This window comes from Microcaecilia unicolor, chromosome 4 (genome assembly GCF_901765095.1).
Source record: "Microcaecilia unicolor chromosome 4, aMicUni1.1, whole genome shotgun sequence".
In the NCBI taxonomy this organism is placed as follows: Eukaryota; Metazoa; Chordata; class Amphibia; order Gymnophiona; family Siphonopidae; genus Microcaecilia; species Microcaecilia unicolor.
In genome coordinates this window covers 27286258-27310736 of record NC_044034.1, presented here as the reverse complement: position 1 = coordinate 27310736, position 24479 = coordinate 27286258, and the positions used below count along the sequence as shown (strand labels likewise).

General features: G+C 46.1%; 1 protein-coding gene across 2 annotated transcripts in view; it reads right to left on the bottom strand.

Moving 5' to 3' along the window:
• Nucleotides 1-18595: 18595 nt before the first annotated feature.
• The window catches only part of CAPN5 (calpain 5), a 252563-nt gene continuing 246679 nt past the window's right edge, over nucleotides 18596-24479 (bottom strand). For both annotated transcript variants that reach the window (XM_030200063.1, XM_030200064.1), the window contains exon 13: nucleotides 18596-20355. In XM_030200063.1, the coding sequence (XP_030055923.1) occupies nucleotides 20173-20355 (183 nt within the window). In that variant the 3' untranslated portion in view covers nucleotides 18596-20172. The remainder of the gene's footprint in view (nucleotides 20356-24479) is intronic.

Here is a 24479-nt window from a genome sequence, read left to right as displayed (position 1 = left end):
CAACAAGGGTTTTGCCACCAAGTATTAGGTCTTGTTTGCCAGAGGGATTAAATACTTATTTCCCTCTGCAGAATGCAAATAAATTCATATACTTTCCACAATGTGATTTTCCGGATTTAATTTGTGATGTGCTATCTCTCACTGTTACCAATAACCTACCCTTCAATTATGGGCTGCTCATGTCTTTGTCAGTGGGCAAACTTACAAAATCAGCAAGGGATCAAATACTTATTTCCCCCACTGTAAGTATTTATAATAAAGAGATAATGGTATATATAAGTTGGAGTTTAGTGTGGTGTAATGTTGTTTATATACTCCGACTGAATTGGTTCCCCCCCCCCCTTTTTTTGTAAGATTGTAAGCTTACCCCAAAATTGTATGGGAAGGGGAAGAATGAAAATTAACAGGAAGCAAAAATGATGCAAATGGACCAAAACATGTTTCTTTGTAACTTACATGAGAAGTACTGTCATATGACATTTCTCCTTGTCTTGATTCCCCCTCGTTGCCTCTGTCCGAATACCATCAGCAGGAAGCCTGTGGTGTCCCACCACAGGTAGCAATGCTGGATCTATGTTCATCTGAAGCCCATGGCGTACCGCAATGTTATGCAGAATACAGCATGCCAGAATAACCTGTATAACTTTTCTCGGGGAGTAGAGCAGTGCACCAACAGAAATATGTAGGCAGCAGAACCTGCTCTTCAGCACACCAAAGCTACGTCTTGCAAGGTTCCGCGTTAGGAGTTACGGATCAAGAAAGGGATCTGGGTGTCGTCGTCGATGATACGCTGAAACCTTCTGCTCAGTGTGCTGCTGCGGCTAGGAAAGCGAATAGAATGTTGGGTGTTATTAGGAAGGGTATGGAGTCCAGGTGTGCGGATGTTATAATGCCGTTGTATCGCTCCATGGTGCGACCGCACCTGGAGTATTGTGTTCAGTACTGGTCTCCGTATCTCAAAAAAGATATAGTAGAATTGGAAAAGGTACAGCGAAGGGCGACGAAAATGATAGTGGGGATGGGACGACTTTCCTACGAAGAGAGGCTGAGAAGGCTAGGGCTTTTCAGCTTGGAGAAGAGACGGCTGAGGGGAGATATGATAGAAGTGTATAAAATAATGAGTGGAATGGATCGGGTGGATGTGAAGCGACTGTTCACGCTATCCAAAAATACTAGGACTAGAGGGCATGAGTTGAAGCTACAGTGTGGTAAATTTAAAACGAATCGGAGAAAATTTTTCTTCACCCAACGTGTAATTAGACTCTGGAATTCGTTGCCGGAGAACGTGGTACGGGCGGTTAGCTTGACGGAGTTTAAAAAGGGGTTAGATAGATTCCTAAAGGACAAGTCCATAGACCGCTATTAAATGGACTTGGAATAATTTCGCATTTTTAGGTATAACTTGTCTGGAATGTTTTTACGTTTGGGGAGCGTGCCAGGTGCCCTTGACCTGGATTGGCCACTGTCGGTGACAGGATGCTGGGCTAGATGGACCTTTGGTCTTTCCCAGTATGGCACTACTTATGTACTTATGTACGCTCGATAACATTCTTAGTTCTGATATGTGAGGCATTATAACGTTCCTCCTCGGGGGAACGTGGCACCGGCACAGGTGTCAAAAGCCAAGGCATCCCCTACATATCTGGCATCCTCTACAAAAGACAATGCACATATGTTCATTATCAATATTCCCTATTGCTGGTATATGCCAGGCCCATCGCTACTTTTGCAACCCTCTGGCTTCCAAAAGTACAGGAATAGAGAGAGAGTTTTTACTTCTTTTACATCACAACCCATCGCACCCCGTCCCCCTCATACGTTTGCCCTACCATCCCCCTCAACAATGTCCCCTACACTCCTGTTTTTGCGGACATGGAGTGGGGGACGTCGCACAGTGGTGCAAACAGTCAAGCTACTCACCCAAAAGCCAGCCTTCACCATATGTGCCATTGGCCAAATTACGGCCTATGTCTGAGTTGGACAAAATATATGAGTCATGGCAGCTCTCCGGGAACCTCACAACAGCGTCCATGATCCTTAGCCTGGCGTCACAAATAGCCTGTACGTTCATGGAGTAGGCAGACTTCCTGTTGCGGTAAACTGATTCTGTGTTTGATGGCGGGACCAATGGGACATGGGTGCAATCAGTGGCCTCCAAAACATTGGGAAAGCTACCTATACTGAAGAATTGCACTTTTAACTGCTGCAATTCTACCTCGCTCCGCGGGAAACGGATATAGTCCCTGCAACGTGCAGTTAAGGCATTCAAAACCACTTTTAGATGCTTTGAAAATGTTGATTGCTCCACACCACAGCAAGCCCCAACCACGTGCTGGAAAGAAGCCGTTGCCAGGAACTGCAATGTGCACAGTAGTTTAACCAGTCCAGGGACAGCATGTGATCGCGCAGTTTGGGAATCAATGTCTCATTTTATCTTGGCATAAAGTTCTAAAATAGCCTCTCTATTCAAACGGTACATATTGACGATCTCCGTATCAGACATTTCCTCCGACGACACCCTTGTGCGGTATACACGCTGCCAAGGTAGCGGCCTGAAGACCTGCTGGTGGTCAACCCCAACCCTTGCTGGTGGGTCTCCCTCCTGCACTCCTACCTGCGCTTCTGCAAGAATGCGATAGCAGGCAAGCACTACTGATACACCACCATCACATATCGCTAAAAAGGAAAGTTGACAAAAGCAGTACAAACAAATTACTCCCCCACTCGGAACAACGTGTGCTATAATTTGTCTTCCAGCTTTGCACTTCCGGCTCATGTGAAGGAAGGAAGAGGACCTGGCATTATTCTGCAGCGCTGTTTTTCGACATAGCTCTGTTCAACACCTCTGTTCATGAGGCACTAGTTTTCGATCATCCAGGAGGAACGCGAAATGACCTTATTTACATGAGATTGACTACATTTAAATGTCATGTGCGCAAGTGCCTGGCGCGCTTGTTGTTTATGGCGGTAACCACGTTATTCATCCCACGTTGTTAAAAGCGTACACAAAAACGGCGCTAATGGGCTTGCACGCTCGCGTTGACTTTTGATCATTTGCACATGAGTGCATGACAGGATTTCTAGTCAGAAAAGTGTGTGAAAGTAAGTTTTTCTGTGAGCTTTGAATTCCAGAATGCAGATGAAGAGAGTTGAAGGTGAAAAGTGTTGGATTTGAGCAGAGAAAGAAAGTTGTAAAACTGATGTTTTTTTTGTGTACTGTTTAAGTATCTGAAAGGAAATTTCTCTGCCAGTGTTTAGTGCTGAAACACTGAATGCAGCTGAAGTGTGCTGAAGGTGAAAAGTGTTGGATTTGAACAAGAGAAAGAAAGAACTAAACTGTTTTTTTGTTTGTCTGCTGTTTAAACGTTTTACAGTTAAGACTGTGGTGGAGCGACCCTGTGCAAGGTTGTGTAAGACGGATTTATGCAAGTGGATTAATCCCAGTTAAGCCTTTAGGAAAACTGGTCTCCAAGCTTAAGGTTGGGCTTCCATGCTGGTGCACTAGAGTGGAATATTGCATGAGTTTGGAGAGACAAAGTTGCTGTGAGCAGTGTGACTACAAGATCCAATGAAGAGTGCCCTTCCTTAGTTAGGGAACTCAGTACAAGAACAGAGAAACTATTTAAGGTTATACAATTATTATTTATTTTGTTGGTTAGTAAGCCACAGTTATCCCTGAATCCCAGCTAGTGCTGTTCCTGCTGTTAGTCAGGAAGGAAGGTGTTTTTTTTTGTTGTTGATTTAATTTAAAGGGTGAGGGTGAGTACTGAAAGGGAAGATCTTGAGCTCCAACATACAAGCAAGGGGAAGAACGAAAAAGTTCCAAGAAGGGCCAAAGATAAGTCTTCACTCCTTTGCAAAAGGACACTGAAGGGTCACAGTTTAATCTGACTTACCTGTTGTAGAGACTGAATCTGGGTGTTCACACCCAAAAAACAAAGTAATTCAAAATAATTGATTCTTGAGACACACAATATAAAGGAAATGTATAGGTTAAGAGAGAACAAATAAGATACTTTAGTTAATACTTGTCTGTTGGTTTCACTGTTGTTCTACTGCTGCACTTGTTAGAAAAATTTATGTTATTAGTTTATGTATTTATGTATTTTTGTATTTTTTATGTATTTATGTATTTTTATGTTACAAAAGAACCTAATGTGTTAAGAACATCACTTTTTCCATACCCCAAATTGGGTTTAAATAAACAACTAGTAACTTGTACTTACCACCTGTCTGCTTACTGGGTCCTAAAATCCTTTTAGTTTTCTTTCCCCTCCATGGTCAAGGACTTCGGAGGCGAGGTTAGTTTATCTCCGAGCTCAGAGGTGAACTGCAGGCTTGAGGTATTCGGCCACGGGTAATAGTACTTGCAGGGCCTTCTGAGATGAGGAAGCTACAAGAAGTCAACAATTCTACCTCTCCACCTCAGCAAAATCACAAATGGGTCCAAAGACAAGTTTGGTCTTGAGCTAGCCACTTTTAAAGCGGGTCTAATTCACGTTTTTCTTTCTGGCACAAGGAAATCGTTTTGCTATCATTATCGGTTTGTTATTTGGTGAATGATATATTGTACTGGTATGGTGGGGCCAGTATATATATATTTTTTTCAGAGGGTGGGATGGATAGAGGTACCGTGTTAAGATGGAAAAGTCCTTTTGTGGGGAGTTTTATAAGACATGAATAGGTTGGGAGGCCAGGGGGTGTGTAGATTGGGGACACGGGACTGTTGGTGCCTTTCTTGTTGTTTTTGGTGCCTGCTATTATTCTTGGGAGGGGGTGGTATGGGGGTGGGGGAGTCCTGATACAGATGCAGCATAAGTTTTTTTGACTTCTGTACTTTCTGGGGAGAGTGATGGCTGGGACATTCTCCCAGGTGTTGTACTTTTTTCTCTGTTTTTACTATCCTTTTGGAAATATGGGTCACTTACAGGCTCATTATCAAAAGAGAAGGACGTCCATCTTTCGACATAAATCGGAAGATGGACGTCCTTCTCACAGAGCCGTCTAAATCGGTATAATTGAAACCCAAATTTGGACGTCTCCAACTGCAGTCTGTTGCAAGGACGTCCAAATTTCAAGGGGGCATGTCGGAGGTGTAGTGAAGGCGGGACTTGGGCGTGCCTAACACTTGGACGTCTTTGACCCATAATTGAAAAAAGCAAGGATGTCCCTGACGAACACTTGGACGTTTTCACCTGGACGTGTTTTTTTAATGAATAAGGCACAAAATGACCTCCCGTTACTCCCCCACTGGTCACTAACCTCCTCCCACCCTCAAAAAACTTCTTTAAAAATATTTTGTACCAGCCTCTATGCCAGCCTCGGATGTCATACTCAGGTCCAAGACAGCGCTTGAAGGTCCCAGGTGCAGTTTTAGTGGGTACCAGTGGCATAGCCAGACTGCCAATTTTGGATGGGCTTGAACCCAAAGTGGGTGGGCACAAAATTTTCTCTCTACCCCCCTCCCCCAGCAAAATTTAGTCACGCTAATCAGATGCATTTGTCACACAGGGTAAAGTGCTGCTTTTCAGTGCATCAGATTTCAGAAAATTTATTTAATAGCCTAACACCCTTTTCAATGAGCTTTCAGAGGCCAAAACCTCCTGCCTCAGGTCAGTATAATGCTGTTACAGTATCCTCGCCTGACCTAAGGAAGGAAGTATTGGTCTCTGAAACTTCATTAACATAGGTATCATATTACTTTATCCTAAATTAAAAATAAAATTATTTTCTTTACCTTTCTTGTATGGCCATTTACTTTTTCTCATTGTGTCGTTCCCAGTCTCTAGATTCTGCTTTCCTTCGTTTTCGCTTAACTCTTCTGCCACGGTTTCCTGGCCATTTCTCATTTTTCTCTCCTTTTTCTTTGCGTTCTTCAATATTTTTCTGCCTCTCTCTCTCTGTCCTGATTTAATTCATTCTTACTATCCATTCTTTAATTTCCTTCATCTACTTATGGCTTTTCATCTTTTTCTCACCTCCCCATGCCCCTTCCTCTTATTCTCCAGTCTTTCACTACTCTCCTTTTCCATCCAGCAGCTCTCTTCTTTCTCTCCCCATCCTTCCAGTCTCCCCTCTCTCCCCATCCTTCCAGTAGTCTCCCCTCTTTCTTTCTGCATCCTTCCGTCCAGTGTCACCTCCTTCTCCCTACCCTTCCATCCAGCGTCTTCCCTCTTTCTCTCCCCATCCTTCCATCCATCTATCCTCTCTCCTGATCCTTCCATCTAATGTCTCTCTCCCTCTTTCTAACCAGTCTGCGGGAGGAGCCTGCGAGCCAGCAGCCAATGCCTCAGCAGCCAATGCCTCAAGGCTGCCGAGACAGTGCCTGCCGGTGCCGCGCTTTTTTTTTTGTTTAACATTTCTCGTCCTTAGCGCCGTTAGCGCTTCTTCTTTTTGTAGTGCCGGCCCTGCTGCTCAACAGGAAAAGCAGCAGTGGCCGGCAATGGGGGCTGGCGCTGGGCGGGCCTGGGCTGAACAGGCCCACCCGTAGCTACGCCCCTGGTGGGTACTGCAGTGCACTTCAGACAGGCGGACCCCCCCACCTGTTACATTTGTGGAGGAAACAGCAAGCTCTCCAAAACCCACCACAAACCCACTGTACTCATATATAGGTGCCCCCCTTCACCCCTAAGGGCTATGGTAGTGGTGTATAGTTGGAAGTAGTGGGTTTTGGGTTTTTTTTTGGGGGGGGGGTTCAGCACACAAGGTAAGGGAGCTATGTTCCTGGACGCATTTTATGAAGTCCACTGTGGTGCCCCCTAGGGTGCCCGGTTGGTATCCTGGCATCTCAGGGGGACCAGTGCACTACAAATGCTGGCTCCTTCCATGTCCAAATGGCTTGCATTTCAGACGTTTTTGACATAGACATCTTTGGTTTTGAAAATCGCCGAAAGTCAGGAACACCCGAATCCAAGGACGTCTCAATTTAAGGATTTGGATGTCTCTGATGGTATTTTCAAAACGAAAGATGGACATCCTTTTTTTTTTTTTTTTGAAAATACGGTTTTCCCTGTCCCTGGATTTTGACATTTTGCAAAGACGTCCAAATCGCAACTTGGACGTTTCTTTCGAAAATGCCCCTCTTAATGTTTTAAAATTGATAGCTTGGAATGTGGGAGACAGCAAAGGTGGTCTTAAGAAGGAACATCATTGCTTATTATGCCCCTAAAAAGAAAATGAGAGCCAAGGCTATTGATTTTGGAGTCCCAAGTTAGGTTGTTAGGTTGGATAGACAAGCCTTCAGTTTTGTTTTGTTTTTTGCTGCTGCCAAAGGAGATGCAATTTCATTTTTTAACAGTTTATAAAATTCCGCCCTTTATCCATCAAGGCCCAGAGCTTTATAGGACTTACTTTGGGCAATCACCGTGACTTTATCCTCAGTGATAAAGAGCATTCAAGGAAGCCTGATCTCATTGGGAAATAGCAGGTAAACTTCAAGTTTGCAAATAAGTAGTACCCTCTAAGCCTAAATCCAGGGGTTGCACATAGAGCTCCTCATAAAAGTTAGAAAAAAGATCAAGAAGCCCCGATCATTCCTTATGAACTCTCCAGCACCAGTTTGCAAAGTATTCACCCTATGGGGCCCACTATTCTTTTTTGCAAGGCGGGCCAACAACTTCCCAGTTTTGCTGCCAAATCTATATAGGTAGTACTTATAATAGAAAAGTGACTTTTTAGTTCATTGATGTAACGAGACGCTAGCAACCGAGCCCTATTAGATAATGAGGGGAGTAGGGGATGGGAATTTTCCTATGTAAAATTGAACTGCATCTCTGTTTCATGGTTGCATGTTCATATGTTCAATAAAAACTGTTTACACTAAAAGGCATCTAAGCACAAATCTCCAACATAGTTTGCAGTTGGTATAAACCTGAGAAGTACCCACATTTACACACTTAATTTACAGAATAAGTTATGCATGTACCTGCCAAAACTAGACACATGTATTTCCACCAGCTCTATGGCTGGCGTGCTCATACATATGATCATATGCTAGTATTCTGTAAGAAACGTAGGTGCCTACCTTCCCTTATATATTATACCCAGATCCTATAAAGGATACTCAGATTTGCATGCAATCCCAACATTCGTGCATACAACTAAACTGGGTAATGAGCCAATTAACACCAATAATTGGGCACGTCAATTATTGATATTAATTGGCATGCATCTTGCTATTCCATAAAACTGTGCCAACCATAGCACACAACCTGAAAGGAGGCTTGGCCATGGGAGGGGAATGGTCAGGTCATGAACATTCTGGAAATTTGCATGTACAGAACAGCAATGGATCTACGCCCATATTGCGTGCCAGGAATTACACCTGGTTTCAGCAGGCAAGTCTTGGTGTCCCAACTGGGTATGGGAATCAGCACTAAATGCTATTCTATAAAGGACGCTCAACCCAAAGCACCTCTTCAAGCAAGGCTACACAAATGACTTGACTGAAATTAGGAATCCATCTGTGATACCCGGATCTGACCATATGACAGAACCTGAAATATGCTTCCTCATTTACCCTTCTTGAATTCATCCCTCTTCCAACTATCATTATACATTCTTCCATAATTAATAACACACTATCCCAATTTATACCCTCTACCACCTTCCTCCCTTATCTATCCTACTTACCCACTTTTTATTGTCCACCTCTTTATATACTATATTCAACTGTTTTATTCATTTTGTGCAATCTTGTAAACCTGTTATATTTGTAAGCCGCATTGAACCTGCTAATAAGTGGGAAAGCGCGGGGTATAAGTGTTACAATACAATAGCGCTGGGCACCATTTATATTGACTCTGGTCCTATATGCCAACCAGAGGCCCTCTGGGCGTCTACATAGAGGCACACAATTATAGAATTAACCCTTTGGAGGGTAATTCTGTAAAGGGTGCACCTATTTATTCTTATAGAATACTAGTGTAATAGGTGAAAAATGTTTCTTTATGTTTCAGGCACGATCACTTGTACCAGCCACAGAGCTGGTGTAAAATCTCAGGCTTGGATTGTTAAGCAATGCACAGAGATGATATTCTTTTTTGGGGGCTTTGTCCTCAAATGTGTGCCCCACGTCTATGAATACCCACCTGCAAAGTTATACAGCATCAAATGCTAGCACCTAATTAATAGAATTGTGTGGTCAGAAAAATGGCTAGAACACACAGTATTTGAAGAGGTAACAGGATACTGGGCTTGATGGATCTTCAGTCTGTCCCAATATGGCAACACTTACGTTCTTATGGACAGACATCAATGCACATTTGTGTGATTCGATGAACAGTGGGTGCATGTGCCTAAAACCTTCCGTTGGGGCAGTAGTTGCTCGTCTTATATGAGAACACTCAGTACCAACCGTTAGAGGAAAGAATCAAGAAGGTTGTATTGACTCCTGAAGTAGGCGTTTTCATGCCTAAACACAGCTCCGTGTTGAGTCTTTTAAGTTGGTGCTTTAATAAATATCTTGACTGCCGCCTCACCTCTGGAGACTTGTTCTGCTTTTTGGAAGGCCATCTGCCCATCCCTACCTTGTGTGTCTTTAGAAAAATGGTTATTCAAGGCCTGGCAACATTGGCGCTTGTATGACTGGAATGCCAACATTTCCATCCATTCCTGCTGCTCGAATCTAGGCAGCTTCTCATAGAATTACCCCTTTTACATCCGGGGCCGGTCTTAGCAAGTGCGGGGCCCTGTGCAGACCAATTTGATGGGGCCCCACCCTAGCCCCGCCCCTAACCTAGCTCCAGGGCAGCCACCCCTCCCTCCGAGCTCCAGGGCTCAGCCCCCCTCCGCGTTCCAGGGCCCCCCTCCTTCCGAGGCCTCCTTCCCTCTGAATTTTAAAAGTTACCTCGTTGGGTTACAGGCAGCGGCAGGTAGCAGCAGTGAAAAGCATGCGAGCTCGGCGCTTCAGGAACCTTCCGTTCTCTCTCTCAGCTCTGGTCCAGCCCATGAGGGCAGGACCAGAGCTGAGAGGGAAGGGAAGGCTCCTGAAGCGCCGAGCAGCTCGCACGCTTTTCACTGCTGCCGCCTGTCGCTGCCTGTAACCTGACGAGGTAACTTTTAAAATTCAGAGGGAGGGGGACTGGAACTCGGGCAGTTGGGGCAGAGGCGCACCGTGCGGGGCCCCCTTGAGTGCGAGGCCCTATGCGGTCGCCTTGCCCTAAGACCGGCCCTGTTTATATCCAACAGTCACTTAACAACTTCTGTTCCCTGCAAAGGATATTTTATTTTCTTTTATATCTTCTAAACATACCATTTTACAATCATTTTATTGCACACAGACAAGCATTACAGTACAGCAAAACAACAGGGTGCCTCCCAGTCAAACGAGGGTGACAGTGTTGATAAGGCAAAAGAAAGAGGACAAAACTTTACAAAATTTGGTAGCTAAAATTCAAAAAGTTTACATAACAAAAAATGAGCCATAAACAAATACCCTCAAAGTTGGATAAAAAAACCCCACTGTTGAGAAAGAAAATTACACATTGCCCATAGTAATCATCAAAAATTAAGATTATGCGGATTAATATTCAATAATCTCACTTACAAAGAGGTAAAATGGATTTTTATTTAGTGAAAAACAAGTTTTATTCAGAAAAGAGGTGGAAGTAAGTTTGGCATTTTGGCCCTAATACAAGTTTAACAGATTTTTTTTGTTTGTTTTTTAATAAACCTCTCTAAATTTATGGCTTTTTCTCTCTGAAGGAAGGCCTGAAGTCCAGGCTGACATTCACTGTTTGAAAATGTTATTAGTCAGGCAGCAGATCAGGCAGCCAACTATTTTCCACAGGATGGGCTGATACGTTTCTGTTTTTAGCCCACTGCAACCATGGATTTGAAGATCTGGATTTAGTAGGAAAAGCACCTTGAAACCCTAATAATGGGGCTGCTGTGCATTATAGGAAATGTAGTTCAGAAGACCATTTTCCTTAAAGCCACTGCTTGTTCATCTCCTTAAGTAAAAAAGAAAGGCATCTGAAGGGGCCTTTTTGGCCCCCAAGGCTCATGCAGCAACATCCTTGTATAATTTTCACCTTGATACCAACAAAAAGGCATCTGTCTGCAAAGAATTCATATAAAATACATCAGAAATTGACCAGAGCTGGAGTAGAAAACCAAGAAGCTTCTGATGTCTGGTGATCAATTTACCAGTTTTTTTTTTAATTGCTTGAGCAGCAATATAAAGAGACTGCCAAATGTGGCATTTTAAAAACAAGAACTCGTAAGACAAGGAACAAGAAAGAAAGAAAGAAAAAAAAAAGCTATGGTCAGAACAGCAGTGTGGAGCTGAGATTTCTCCTCCTCCGTGGCCCTGGAAGCAGCAGCAGTGTCCTTCTGTGACATCATGTTGTGGAAGATGGAGGGGGTGGGGGGGGGGGGGAGAGAAGGGGCAGGAGGGTATTACAGTGTATCTGGACTATTGTAATTCACTCTACGCCGGCTGCAAAGAGCAAATACTCAAAAAAAACTCCAAACAGCCCAGAACACGGCAGCCAGACTTATATTCGGCAAACCAAAATACGAAAGCGCAACACACCCCTTCGCGAAAAACTACACTGGCTCCCACTCAAAGAACGCATCACGTTCAAACTCTGTACCTTGGTCCACAAAATCATCTATGGCGACGCCCCAGCCTACATGTCGGACCTAATAGAACCACCACCCAGAAATGCAAAAAAGTCCTCCCGCACATTCCTCAATCTCCATCCTCCCAAACGTAAAGGCTTGAAATACAAATCAGTGCATTCATCAACCTTTTCCTATACAAGCACACAGCTCTGGAACTCGCTGCCACGTAACCTGAAATCGGTCTACGAAATGACCAACTTCCGCAAGCTCATGAAAACGTATCTCTTAGACAAAATATATCATAAAGAACAACGCGCGTAACTCTAATTTCTTTAAGATATCTAGGAATGTTCTTTAATGTCTTTTGCTTTCACACTATCATGCACCTAACGTCTATGGCTTTAACACTATCATGTATTTCACCATCATGTACCCAAAACTTCTGCAAAAACAAATGTACATTCTTTTCTATTTCCAGTATCCACGATGAATTGTAAACCACATTGAGCCTGCAAAAAGGTGGGATAATGTGGGATACAAATGTAATAATAATAATCATATCTGCTGCTAGAAATAGTGGCACCCATCCCTCCATGATACTCACGTAAAGCAGCGTTTCCCAAGTCAGTCCTGGAGTACTCCCTTGTCGGTCAGGTTTTCAGGATATCCACAATGAATATACATGAAAACCTGACTGGCAAGGGGGGTACTACAACACCAACTTGGGAAACATTGTTGTAAAGGACCAGAGCAGTAGCCGGTGAACTGACGTCCACGGAAGTCGGTATCTTCTCTTCTGAAAAGATGAAGGATGATGTGGTGAATCTCAAGATGTCTGAACTGCAGGCTTGGTCTCTCCCTTCCTTGTTGCACCAAGATCTGCACTGAGCAATGTTACTCTGGTGTGGTTCACTCAACGAGTCAAGGCAGATCATCACAAAGCCCTGGTATAAAACGGTACTTGCTTGGGTGAGGAAGACAAGTAAGCAAGACCAAATCGTACATTTGGGTTACAGTTACCACAGGACCAGGTTTCCCCGGACATGTTCTCCTTTTGAGGGCACTGTCGGGCATCCGGGAAGTTCTCTACATTTTGACAGGTCGTCCGGTTTCCGGGCCCAAAGCGATGAACGCGCAGACACACACATCCACGCCTGTATTAGTGAAGTTATGGTCACCTGATCTACTGGCCCGTGCATGGTATGGCTGAGTCAGCTCGTGGCATGCAGAAGATCGTCCATCCTTCCTCATGCACTGCAAGTCAAGGACCCAAGCAAGGTCGTCAGACTCAACTGACCTGTTGCTGCGAGTCTGCAACTGAACTGGGTCTGGGCGGGCATCTGGCTCACTGCCGTACGGTGCCCCCCTCCCCCATCACACACCACCAGGAGGCTAGCTGAGCCTGAGAGGGAAGACGGGAAGCAAGCAAGCCTGAGCCCGACACTGTTGTGTACAGTGTAGCCAGCTCTTATGATCCTTCCTGCAACACTCAAGGAGAGGTGAGAAATCCTTTGGGGGCTGGGGCTGGGAATTTGCTACGATTAAATATTGCTTTAGCAAAAGTAGCAACCATTTTTTGGGGTCCTCTTTTTTTGTCTCTGCACATACGGTAACCCTAATCGGGGTCAGCTGTAAGACTACAACAAACCTCCTTTACCACCGCACTGCTAGGGTTACCAACTAGTTTTATGTTGTCCAGACAGCTTTGATTTGGTCTTACCCATCGCATCTGTTGTGGATGCAGTAAGACCAGGGGCCTTGTCCATTCAGCTGATATGGGAGTTGGTGACCCTATGGAAACCACAACCTCATTACCCATCTTCTATCTAAACTTCAGGAAATCACTAAAAACCAACCTCTTCAAAAAGGCTTATCCCACTAATCCACCGTAAATCCCCACACCCAGCAACACAGCATAACCAATGATTGTACTGGACAATATACAATCTTCATTCCCGTTGACCCTCATGGTGCCTGACACACACCTACCTTATTCGACCACAATATAACCTTGTATCTGTTATCAACCGACTGGCGAACACCTTTACGGTACTATGTAAGCCACATTGAGCCTGCAAATAGGTGGGAAAATGTGGGGTACAAATGTAAGAAATAAATAAATAATATTCCTTCTTTAGAACTGACCAAATCAGCCACCTTAAGCCACAGCTTGGTTCAGGCTTCACATTTAAGGAGGCTTGAACAGAAGAACATAAACATTAAGCTAGCCAGCTGAACCTGCTCTCACATCTGGCTGGATTCGGCATGAATTATATGTATCCGGTGATCAACCACAAATGACAGGAATTACCAATCCTAGCTGCATAAATGACCAATTTACTGACAGCCTACAAACACTAAATCTTTGGTGTTTCAAATTGACCATGGAATGTGCTGTCCCTCTATCAGTGATTAAAAACAAATACATTAGGATTTCACTTACACAGCTGAATCTACTCTACATCTGGCTGGAATCAGCATGAATGCATGGGATAAACAGAGGACCACTACATAGAAGAAGGACGCAATCCAATTAAAGCAAAACTTAAATGACCTCATAACTGGAATGAGCTTTGATGGCAGCTTCAGAGGTTCGGAAGTAAGACCGATGCCAGGTAGGCTTCTATGGTTTGGGTCCCGTAAATGGCAAAAACAGATCAGGATCAAGGCTGGAGTGAGCTTCAATGGTAAACTTCAGCAGTTGGGAATTAGACCTGGTGCTGGGCAGACTTCTACGGTCTTGCCTCAAAATTGGCAGGGAGAGACAGAGATCAATCATTAAGTGGAAACTGCGCAGAGTGCCAGATTCAGCTCTGATCACCTTGATGGGCAGAATGGACGGACCAGGCAGGTCGTCACCTGCAGACATGTACTATATCAACAATTCTCAATATGACTTTTAAATGAAAATACTGAATTTGCATTTGAAATGTTGATCGGGTGTTTACACAGTCTTCAATCTCGCTACCAGGGTGAGAGAGCTTAGATTGCAGATAACAGTCGTTGCAGTTCTGAGAACAGACTGTGGATCCCAGAAGAGACAATTACAGTACTTCTAAAATGAGCAAATGAGTACAGCGATGCATGGGGACGATGTTATCTTAAGACTGCGTCAACGCCGAGACTTGCTAGGTGACTTAGAGGCTTATTTTCAAAGCACTTAGCCTCCCAAAGTTCCATAGAAACATATGGAACTTAGCCTCCCAAAGTGCTTTGAAAATATGCCTCTTAGGGGCCCCTTTTAGTAAGCCGCTTAGGCGTCTAGGCGCACCAAATTGGAGTTACCGCATGGCCCTTGCGGTAATTTCAATTTTGGCGCGCGTCCGCTATGTGCGTCTGAAAAATATTTTTTTATTTTCTGGCGCACATAACGGACACGTGCCAAGTGGCATTGGATGCACGTAGGTCATTACCGCCCGGATTCTTTACCGTTAGGTCAACGGCAAGCGTTAATGTCTCAGCCCCAAAATGGATGCGCGGCAATTTTGATTTTGCCGCATGTCCATTTTTGGCAAAAAAAGAGCCTTTTTTACAGGCGCGCTAAAAAAATGGATCGGCGTGCGCCCAAAACCTGCACCTACACTACCGCCAGCCATTTTTCAGCGCGCCTTTTGTAAAAGGACCCCTTAAAGATCTGCTTTGGAAGCAATGGAATGCACTCGAGAATGGATGATATACCCAAAAAGCAGGAAGCAGCCACCATGCTGGGTTACGCTGAGAGGCTTCTGGCAATTGCAATTTTTTAAAAATGACTGTTTAAAAAAAATTTATATGGTGAGTTTTTCATCGTTGACAATTATCCACAAATTCTCTCTTTTTGTGGGGAAAAATAATTTCAGTAACCATCTGAACGTATGGTTTTGCAACTATTCGTCAGATATTACAGTGGTAACATATATAAGATAGCTCCCTCCCTGTGTTATATACAGTACTAGCCGTTGAGCCCGTGTAAACGGGCTCGTTTTGGAATGGGGGGGGGGGGGTCCGAGGCCCCCCCCGAGGTCGCTGCTGCTCCGCCCCCCCCCCCAGCCCGAGCACTGTCTGTTATTGAACTTACATCGCACCACGCAGACGCAGCAGGCACATCAGCAAAGCTGCCATCTGGACGGCCTTCCTTCTCTGCCTGTGTCCCGCCCTCGTGTGACGTAACGCGGTGAGGGCGGGACACAGGCAGAGAAGGAAGCCCGTCCCGACGGCAGCTTTGCTGATGTGCCTGCTGCGTCTGCGTGGTGCGATGTAAGTTCAATAAGAAAGACAGTGGTCGGGCTGGGTGAAGGGGCGGCGGAGGCGGCGACTGGGTGGGGGGAGCGGTAGCAGTGACCTCGGGGGGGGGGGGGGGGGGAGGGCGGAGCGGTTGCAAGTACTTCTGCGGCATGCGCAGTAGAGACTTCCCGCTCTGTCCCGCCCCCCTCATCACGTATTGATGCAGGGGCGGGGCAGAGAGGGAAGTCCCTACTGCGGATTTGTGAGTGAGTACGACACTCGCCTTTTATATGTTTGATTATTATCCTAATAAAAAACCCAGATGGGCTTGTGGCCTAAGAAGGCCAGAACCTCACGCTGCAGGACCAGGACACTGATTGCTCTAGTCAAGTTTCTATATGAGACGTGTAAATCTGGTCTGAGCTAGTGGCTTTATGCGACACAGTAACGCAGCTGAAAACAAATGGTTAGATAGGACTGAAAACGGAAAAGAATCAGGGGAGGACCAATTAAAAAATAAAGAAATGACACTGCAGAGAAAGCATTCACAGAGATAGTTTTCCTTTTTCGGGATTATTTAACCCTCAACAACAAATACATGTGGTTAGAACTATTCAGTTTGTTGCGACTCCTGATGCAGGCAGGTTGTACCGAAACATGGCAGTATGTCGAGTCCTTCTTCTGAACTTCCACTGTTTTTGGGGAATTTTTATTATAATAAACTTGTGTTTGATATTCTACTACTACTACTTAACATTTCTAGAGCGCTACTAGGGTTACGCAGCGCTGTACAGTTTAACAAAGAAGGACAGTCCCTGCTCGAAGGAGCTTACAATCTAAAGGACGAAATGTCAAGTTGGGGCAGTCAAGATTTCCTGAATAGAGGTAAAGTGGTTAGGTGCCGAAGGCGACATTAAAGAGGTGGACACTTACATCTAAACAGTACTGCCTGGCCTAGTAATGTTCTAAAAATATTTATTTAATACACTTTGCAATTCCCATCATACATTGTCCGATTGGTTTACAAAATAAGACATATATTAAAAGAAAAGGAAATGATATCAAATTAAAAGAATGACACCCAAGAAAAGGTGTCATTGACAATGACCTTGACTACATCTCCCACCACTACTACTACTACTACTACTTAACATTTCTAGAGCGCTACTAGGGTTACGCAGCGCTGTACAGTTTAACAAAGAAGGACAGTCCCTGCTCAAAGGAGCTTACAATCTAAAGGACGAAATGTCAAGTTGGGGCAATCTAGATTTCCTGAATAGAGGTAAAGTGGTTAGGTGCTGAAGGCGACATTGAAGAGGTGGGCTTTGAGTAAGGATTTGAAGATGGGCAGGGAGGGGGCCAGGCTTATGGGCTTCTAGGACTTCTAGGTTCCTTTTAATCTATTTCTTTCTTTCTTTTTAATTAGTTCTCCCCTACTTCGTTTTCATAGGGGACTTTTTTTTTTTCTATTTGGTGTCTTGCTAGTTAGGATTGGAGACATTAGGCCAGCATACTACACACTGAGCATGCTTAACCTGTTTGTGAAATCTGCACGTGTAATAGGAAGTGGGTAGTGGACCGGTGACTCCAGGGAAACGGGGATACAAGTCTACAAGGATATCACTTTATTCAATGACTCGACACAGTACTGTGTTTCGGCCACAGGCCTGCCTCAGGAGCAGGGGCGTATCTGCGTGGGGCCACAGGGGCCTGGGCCCCCGCAGATTTCACCCTGGCCCCCCCTCCCGCCGCCAACCCCGCTGTCTGACGTCGCACCACGTTGTACGCGCGTACAACGTGGTGCGACGTCAGACTCCGAATCAAGTGTACAGCATGGCCACGGACGGAGGAGGACGACGAACAAGAACTTTGAAGACCTCGGTGGCTGGCGGGGGTTGGGGTCCCCCCCTCCCTCTGGCCCTGGCCCCCCACTACTGCCAGAGTCCAGATACGCCCCTGCTCAGGAGTCTTGAAAAAGACCTGCTGTGTCTTAGCGTTGCTATGTGATATCACATAGCAACGCTAAGACACAGCAGGTTTACAAAGGTCTTTTTCAAGGCTCCTGAGGCAGGCCTGTGGCCGAAACACAGTACTGTGTCGAGTCATTGAATAAAGTGATATCCTTGTAGACTTGTATCCCGTTTCCCTGGAGTCACTGGTCCACTACCAACTTCCTTTTACACTGTTATATCCTCGTGGGAGTTAGTGTTCATCTACCTTGGTGGATTGCTCTCTCCTGTGAAATCTGCACAGCACTGACAGGGCCAGGCTTAATCCCAATAGCAGCACGCAACGCGAGGAATTGCCGTTAAAAAGGACTAAAGACTGGGGCTGGCCAGGAGGCTCAATGCAGTACTGTGGGGAGACCTGGGCTTGATTCCTGATTCAGGTCTTCCACTGGCTGGCTGGTGAAGCTGCGGAGTTAACAGTCTCATAGTCTGTGGAGGAAGGGGGAGGGGGAGGAGGTCATTAATCATGCGATATCTTGCTGTCTCAGAGCTGGCATTAGGGTTACCCCCCCCCCCCTCCAAAAGCAAGGCCCTTATATGGTTGGGAAACCCGCCCAGCGCATACCAGGATGAACTGAGCAGGGTGCCGCTATTTTGAAGGCAGCGCTGGAAAGAGGAGGGAGTGCTACTCCCTCCTCCAATACGGAGGTACCGGTGGTGGTGGTGGGGGGCACTAGGACACCAGGACCTTGATTTTGGAGGGGTTCCAGGGTGTTTGAGAGGTCTGGGCTTTTGGCACTTTCCCAGGATGATCAGCTCTAATAATGTACTTAAATTTGCATGTTATTAGCGTTGATCATTGGGGAGTTAATTCCCCTGTGCTGTTGTAGCGCTATTTTTAGGGCGCTGTTTCAGAACAGCCTGAGGAATTGATCATCGGGGCCTAGTCCCGGAAAGAGCTGTGGTGCATCGTTTTCGGCTAAGAATAACCAGGCTAAAGGGGGGGGGGGGGGGGGGAGATATAAAATCAAGGGGAAAATGTTCAGGTAATTAGGAATCAAAATACTAAAGGGTCAAGAGAGACCCACCAAGTCTCCAGCACTCAACCCCCAACCCCCCCCCCCCCAAAAAAAAAAAAGTTAAATTATTCAGCTTCTATTAAAAAAACAACATTGCAGACATGGTGTCCCACAAACCCTGTACACTGTCACTGAAGGAAGACTTCGCTGGTCACACAGTTAATATATTACAAACCAAACAGGATAGGCCAAGATGGTGTTCAGAGAGGACATGTAAACAGAATTATATAAACTTTTTTAAAATCACCACAGGAACCATCTGGTGGTTTTGTTTATGAACCGCATGAATTACTGGGGCTCAAAGAACAGTCCACACTTTCATTCTGGGGCAACAGGGGACAAATCATCTCCAAATGTCCTGAAGCACTGATTTATGCATGTAAATCTATAAACTGACCACCAGAGGAGGCATGAGTTCGCATGACCTATGCATGTACAATCAACCACTGAAGGAGGCCGGAGTTCACAGCGTGATCAAGAAAAGAAAAAAGGTCATACTATTTTTTAAAGGATCTTTTTTGGCTACCCTCAGCTCCCTTGCGGTTTTAATGGTAAGAGCATGCGGGACTGGGTGTAGGGGAGAAGAAGACAATGAGAAACAATTTAACATTGAAATCTCAACACAGTTTCAAAATCCACCATTTCCAAAGTTCTTATTTCAATCATTTTTTTCGCCCCGATTCTGACGCACAATTTGACCTCCCTCCACCTACCTATAAACTAAAACACATTTGAAAAACACACACACAAGCATATAAATATGCCTGTATTAACCGTACAATAAAACAGGAATAGAGGTGCTGGGTACACAGAACGTTTCTACATAAAGGAGTGACTTTCAAATGCCGCGAATAAGGTGCATATGATTACTTTTCATACTGGGTTCAACTGGAGATTAATATGTAAACAATCGACACCAACACTGTGACCTGTACTGGCTGCAAAGTGCGTCGAGACCCTCTGGAGCGGCTCACCAGAACTGGAAATGGAAAGCAGAGGAGCAAAGAGCCCGAGATGGTTCTGCACGGCAAAAGCTGCCATAGTTGCAGCTAATTCAACCAACCTTCCCCCGCATGGGGTACTTCACTTTTCAACTCCAGGGGTAAGGGCTTTCAGCGCTTCTGCTTCTCATTCAGGTCTCCTTTTGGCACTCTCTCCATTTTAAGATACTCTTCTACATCAACATGTCGTCGGGCTTTTCGGTGTTGGCTGAAATGCGATGGCGCTTGAAGGAATGGGGTACCCTTCTGTTTGCTGAAGGCACCTCTTAGCACTGAAGGTAAGGATTGGCTTTTTCTTTTCACGGGATGCGGGCGGAGCTCCGATACTTTACACCACGTTTCTGGCACCGGAGGGGAGACCCCAAGGATGGCTTAGACCTTGGTGAGCGTGCTGCAGGTGAGGAGTCTCACGTTGACGATCCCTGGGAAATTAGTGGACCTTTTGCCCCCTTTGTCTTGGAGCTGAAGGCTGTGCTGTGTATGAAGTTCGTTGGGGTCGCCTGTCAGGACCACTTGACCCATGAACTCGTCGCTCACCACATTATGATTCCAAATCTACCAAAAGCAAAAAGCCATGTATTAGGTTTTTGTTTGTTATTTTTTTTAAATTGTTAAAAGCTATGGGTTCAATATTCAATATCTGGATATGAGCAGCCACTTTCCAGATAAGTACCCTAGCTGGGATAGTGCTGCTAAAAAAATCTTACAGATTGCTCCAGGCGCTATCCAGATAATGCTACAATGATACTCAACAAAAACTCTATGCAAAGAGGGTGTCCTGGACAGTGACTGAATATCACTGCTATCTGTATTAGAGAGCTGCATAGGAATGAAGATTTAGGGTTGCCATATTTGCCACCACCAAAAAAGAGAGAACACATGCCCCGCCCCATCCCGCTCCGGTCACGCCCCCACCTTGTCCCCTGTCACACCCCCTAAGGGTGTCCTATCCTCCCCTCCCCTTAACTTACTGTACTGCCCTGGTGGTCTAGTGACCTCTTGGGGGGCAAGAAAGAGCCCCCTCTTTCCTGCCCGGAGCGGCTGCAGACTGTCTTGCTGTCTCCTGTCCTGGCGCCAATTCAAAATGGCTGCTGAGAGTTCAAGCAGTGACCTTGCAAGACTTCTGCAGTAATCATTCGACGGCTGGCGGTAAGGTCTCAGACCCAAAATGGACGCGCACCAATTTTAAATTTTGCCGCACGTCCATTTTCGGCAAAAATTTTTTAAAAGGCCTTTTTTTTTACAGGTGCGCTGAAAAATGGATCTGCGCATGCCCAAAATGCGCCTACGTTAGCGCAGCCCATTTTTTGGTGCACCTTAGTAAAAGGGCCCCCTATATTTATACTTGTTCATTTTACTACCAGGGCCGCCGAGAGACTGGGCCGGGCCCTGCCCCTGCCGCTCCCCCCCCCCCCCCCCCCCCCCCCGAGGTCGCCGCCGCTACTCCCCCCCTCCGCCACCGGGCCGGGCCCCCTGCATTGAAATCGCAGTCTCACCTCCGTGAAAGCAGCGCTGCAGGCAGCAAAACACCTCCCTTCGGCCCTCCTTCCTTCCTTGTGTCCCGCCCTCGTGGACGTTACGTCAGACGAGGGCGGGACACAGAGGGAAGGAGGCCCGAAGGGAGGCATTCTGCTGCCTGCAGCGCTGCTTTCACGGAGGTGAGACTGCGCTTTCAATGCAGGGGGCAGACGCTCGACGACAGAGGGCGGGTGGGACTGCGGCGGCCGGCCCCCATTGGAGGCCCGGGCCAAGGGAATTTTGTCCCCCCTGCCCCCCTCCCTCTCGACGGCTATGTTTACTACTTATGCTGCTAACAAAATTGTAAGTTTGATGTTAAATAATATCTACTGTACACTGCCTTGGGTGAATCTCTTCATAAAGGTGGTTAATAAATCCCAATAAATAAATAATTAAAAAATAACACTGAATAGTAATGGTTAGCCACAGATAAGTGATTTAAGTGGGCAGGAGTCTCTCCTGCCAGCTTTAATCAAATAGAATATTGCCCAGCATGATTTTTTTTTTTACACATTCTCACAAAGTTCCTGTCTCAGAGGATATTTAACTACATCTGCATTGACTTGGGAAACTAAACGTGCCAGACTTGTTGAGAAGTCCGTGTTAAAATCAGTGGCGTAGCTACGTGGGGCCACGGGGGCCTGGGCCCCCGTAGATTTGGCCCTGGACCCCCCTGCCAACGACCCTCCCTCCTGCCGCCAACCCTACCCCGCCGCCACCGTCGCCGTGGGCTACCTTTGCTGGCGGGGGACCCCAACCCCCGCCAGCCGAGGTTGTCTTCTTCCGGCGCAAGGCTTCGTTCTGTTTCTGAGTCTGACATCCTGCCCGTTGTACGTGTAGGACGGCTTTGTTCTGTTTCTGTGAGTCTGACGCCCTGCACATACAACGTCAGACTCAGAAACAGAACGAAGCCTTGCGCTGGAAGAAGAGGACCTCGGCTGGTGGGGACAGGGGTCCCCCGTCAGCAAAGGTAGGCGACGGCGGGGGAGGGTTGGTGGCGGGAGAGGGGGTCGAGAGGGTCGTCGTCGGGGGGGGGGGGGTTTAAAGTTGTTGGTGGCGGTGGGGGTAGGCAATGGCCGTTGGGGGGGGGGGGGGGGTCGGCAGCGCTAAAATGTGCCCGCTCACCTCGGGCTCTGGACTCCCCTCCTGCCGACGTCTGACTACGCCCCTGGTTAAAATAGATATCCCAGTTGTCAGCCTGTGCTTGCAGTTCCTGAACCAAAGGGATAATAAAGCTCCTTTGGATTTAGCAGAAGGGTGCCAGACCAAATGCTCCGCCAATCCCCAGTGGGCCTCATTGGTTCACACAGACATAACCAAAATTTAGGTTTCAGTTTCGAACAAAACCAGGCAATACGTTTTGGCTGCAGTTTTCAGTTCTGACCGAAAGCGATTAGTCAGTTTCGGTAGCAGTTTCAGTTTCGGTCGACCTCTAGTCTGCACTAAAGAGGGAAAGGGGGGATGAACTACAATATTTGATAGGATAGTTAGGGAGGGAAAGCATATAAGGATAAGACTGTGCTTCCAGGGTTTGCTTCTGGTGGCAACCAAGAGTCAGAGTTGTTAAGAAAATGAGTCTGTAAAAAGGAACGTCTTGAGGTCAACCTTGAAATGTTTAAGGGGAGGATTGCATTCTAAGATGCCCAGGTAGCTTATTCCACAGATCAGGGCCCTGGACAGAAAAAAACGGATCACTGAATATTTTCATAAACTATTTCCCCTGAAGGTGGAAACCACAAGGAGGTTTTGATGGAACAACCTAAGTGTCCTAGAAGGAAAGTAAGGCGCGAGGAGGCAAAATAGATAACCAGGTTAAGTTATGGATTTTAAAAACTAATAATAATATTTTGTAAGTTAAGCAATGGGAAAGGGGAAGCCAATGTGCTGCTTTTAGACCGGGGAGGCAGGACAGCTGGCTGTTTAGCCACAGCAGCACCTACTGGTCACTTCAGAGGGTTCCTACTGCAGGCTGCAGAGAAAGCCAGAGTTCACACCTTGAAGACAAAGTGGTGTATGAGAGAACAGGGAGGTGCATCTGTAGTATTTTTGGAATAAAAAAGCTTAAGCGGAGGAGTGGCCTAATGGTTAGGGTGGTGGACTTTGGTCCTGGGGAACTGAGGAACTGAGTTCGATTCCCACTTCAGGCACAGGCAGCTCCTTGTGACTCTGGGCAAGTCACTTAACCCTCCATTGCCCCTGGTACAAATAAGTACCTGTATACAGTATGTAAGCCACACTGAGCCTGCCATGAGTGGGAAAGCGCGGGGTACAAATGTAACAAAAATAAAATAGATACTATTTGAGATTCTACATGGAATGTTGCTATTCCACTAGCAACATTCCATGTAGAAGGCTGTGCAGGCTTCTGTTTCTGTGAGCCTGACGTCCTGCACGTACGTGCAGGACGTCAGACTCACAGAAGCAGAAGCCTGCGCGGCCACATTGGTGATCTGCAAGGGCCGACTTCTACATGGAATGTTGCTAGTGGAATAGCAACATTCCATGTAGAATCTCAAATAGTAGCAACAGTGGAGGAGTGGCCTAGTGGTTATTGTGGTGGACTTTGGTCCTGAGGAACTGAGTTCGATTCCCACTTCAGGCACAGGCAGCTCCTTGTGACTCTGGGCAAGTCACTTAACCCTCCATTGCCCCATGTAAGCCGCATTGAGCCTGCCATGAGTGGGAAAGCGCGGGGTACAAATGTAAGAAAAATAAAAAAAAATAAAAATAAGTGTCTACTTTTCTTTATTGAATATTAGTTTAACAGGTCAATTACACGCCTATATTTTAGGTTCAAGCACCTACCCCAGGCTTAGAGCTGCTGCAAATGCTTGCACTAAAATTATTAAAGTATGCGCATACATTACTGTATAACACATGCACTTAAATGTGTGCTCCACCTGCGCCAGTGAATATTGGCTTGCACTTACAGAATAGCTTGTCACCAAAAACTGATCATTTACACACACTGGGCTAGATCAGGGGTTTCCAAACTTTTTCGGTTCCCGGCACCCTTAGTGTCTGAGCAATTGTTCACAGCACCATCTCCGCCACCCAAATAGGTCTCCGCACCCCTCCCCCCCGGCCACATGGGTCTCCGCACACATCCCCACCTCGTAGGTCTCCGTTTCCCTGCAGCCCTCTCTCTGCCTTCCCCAAAT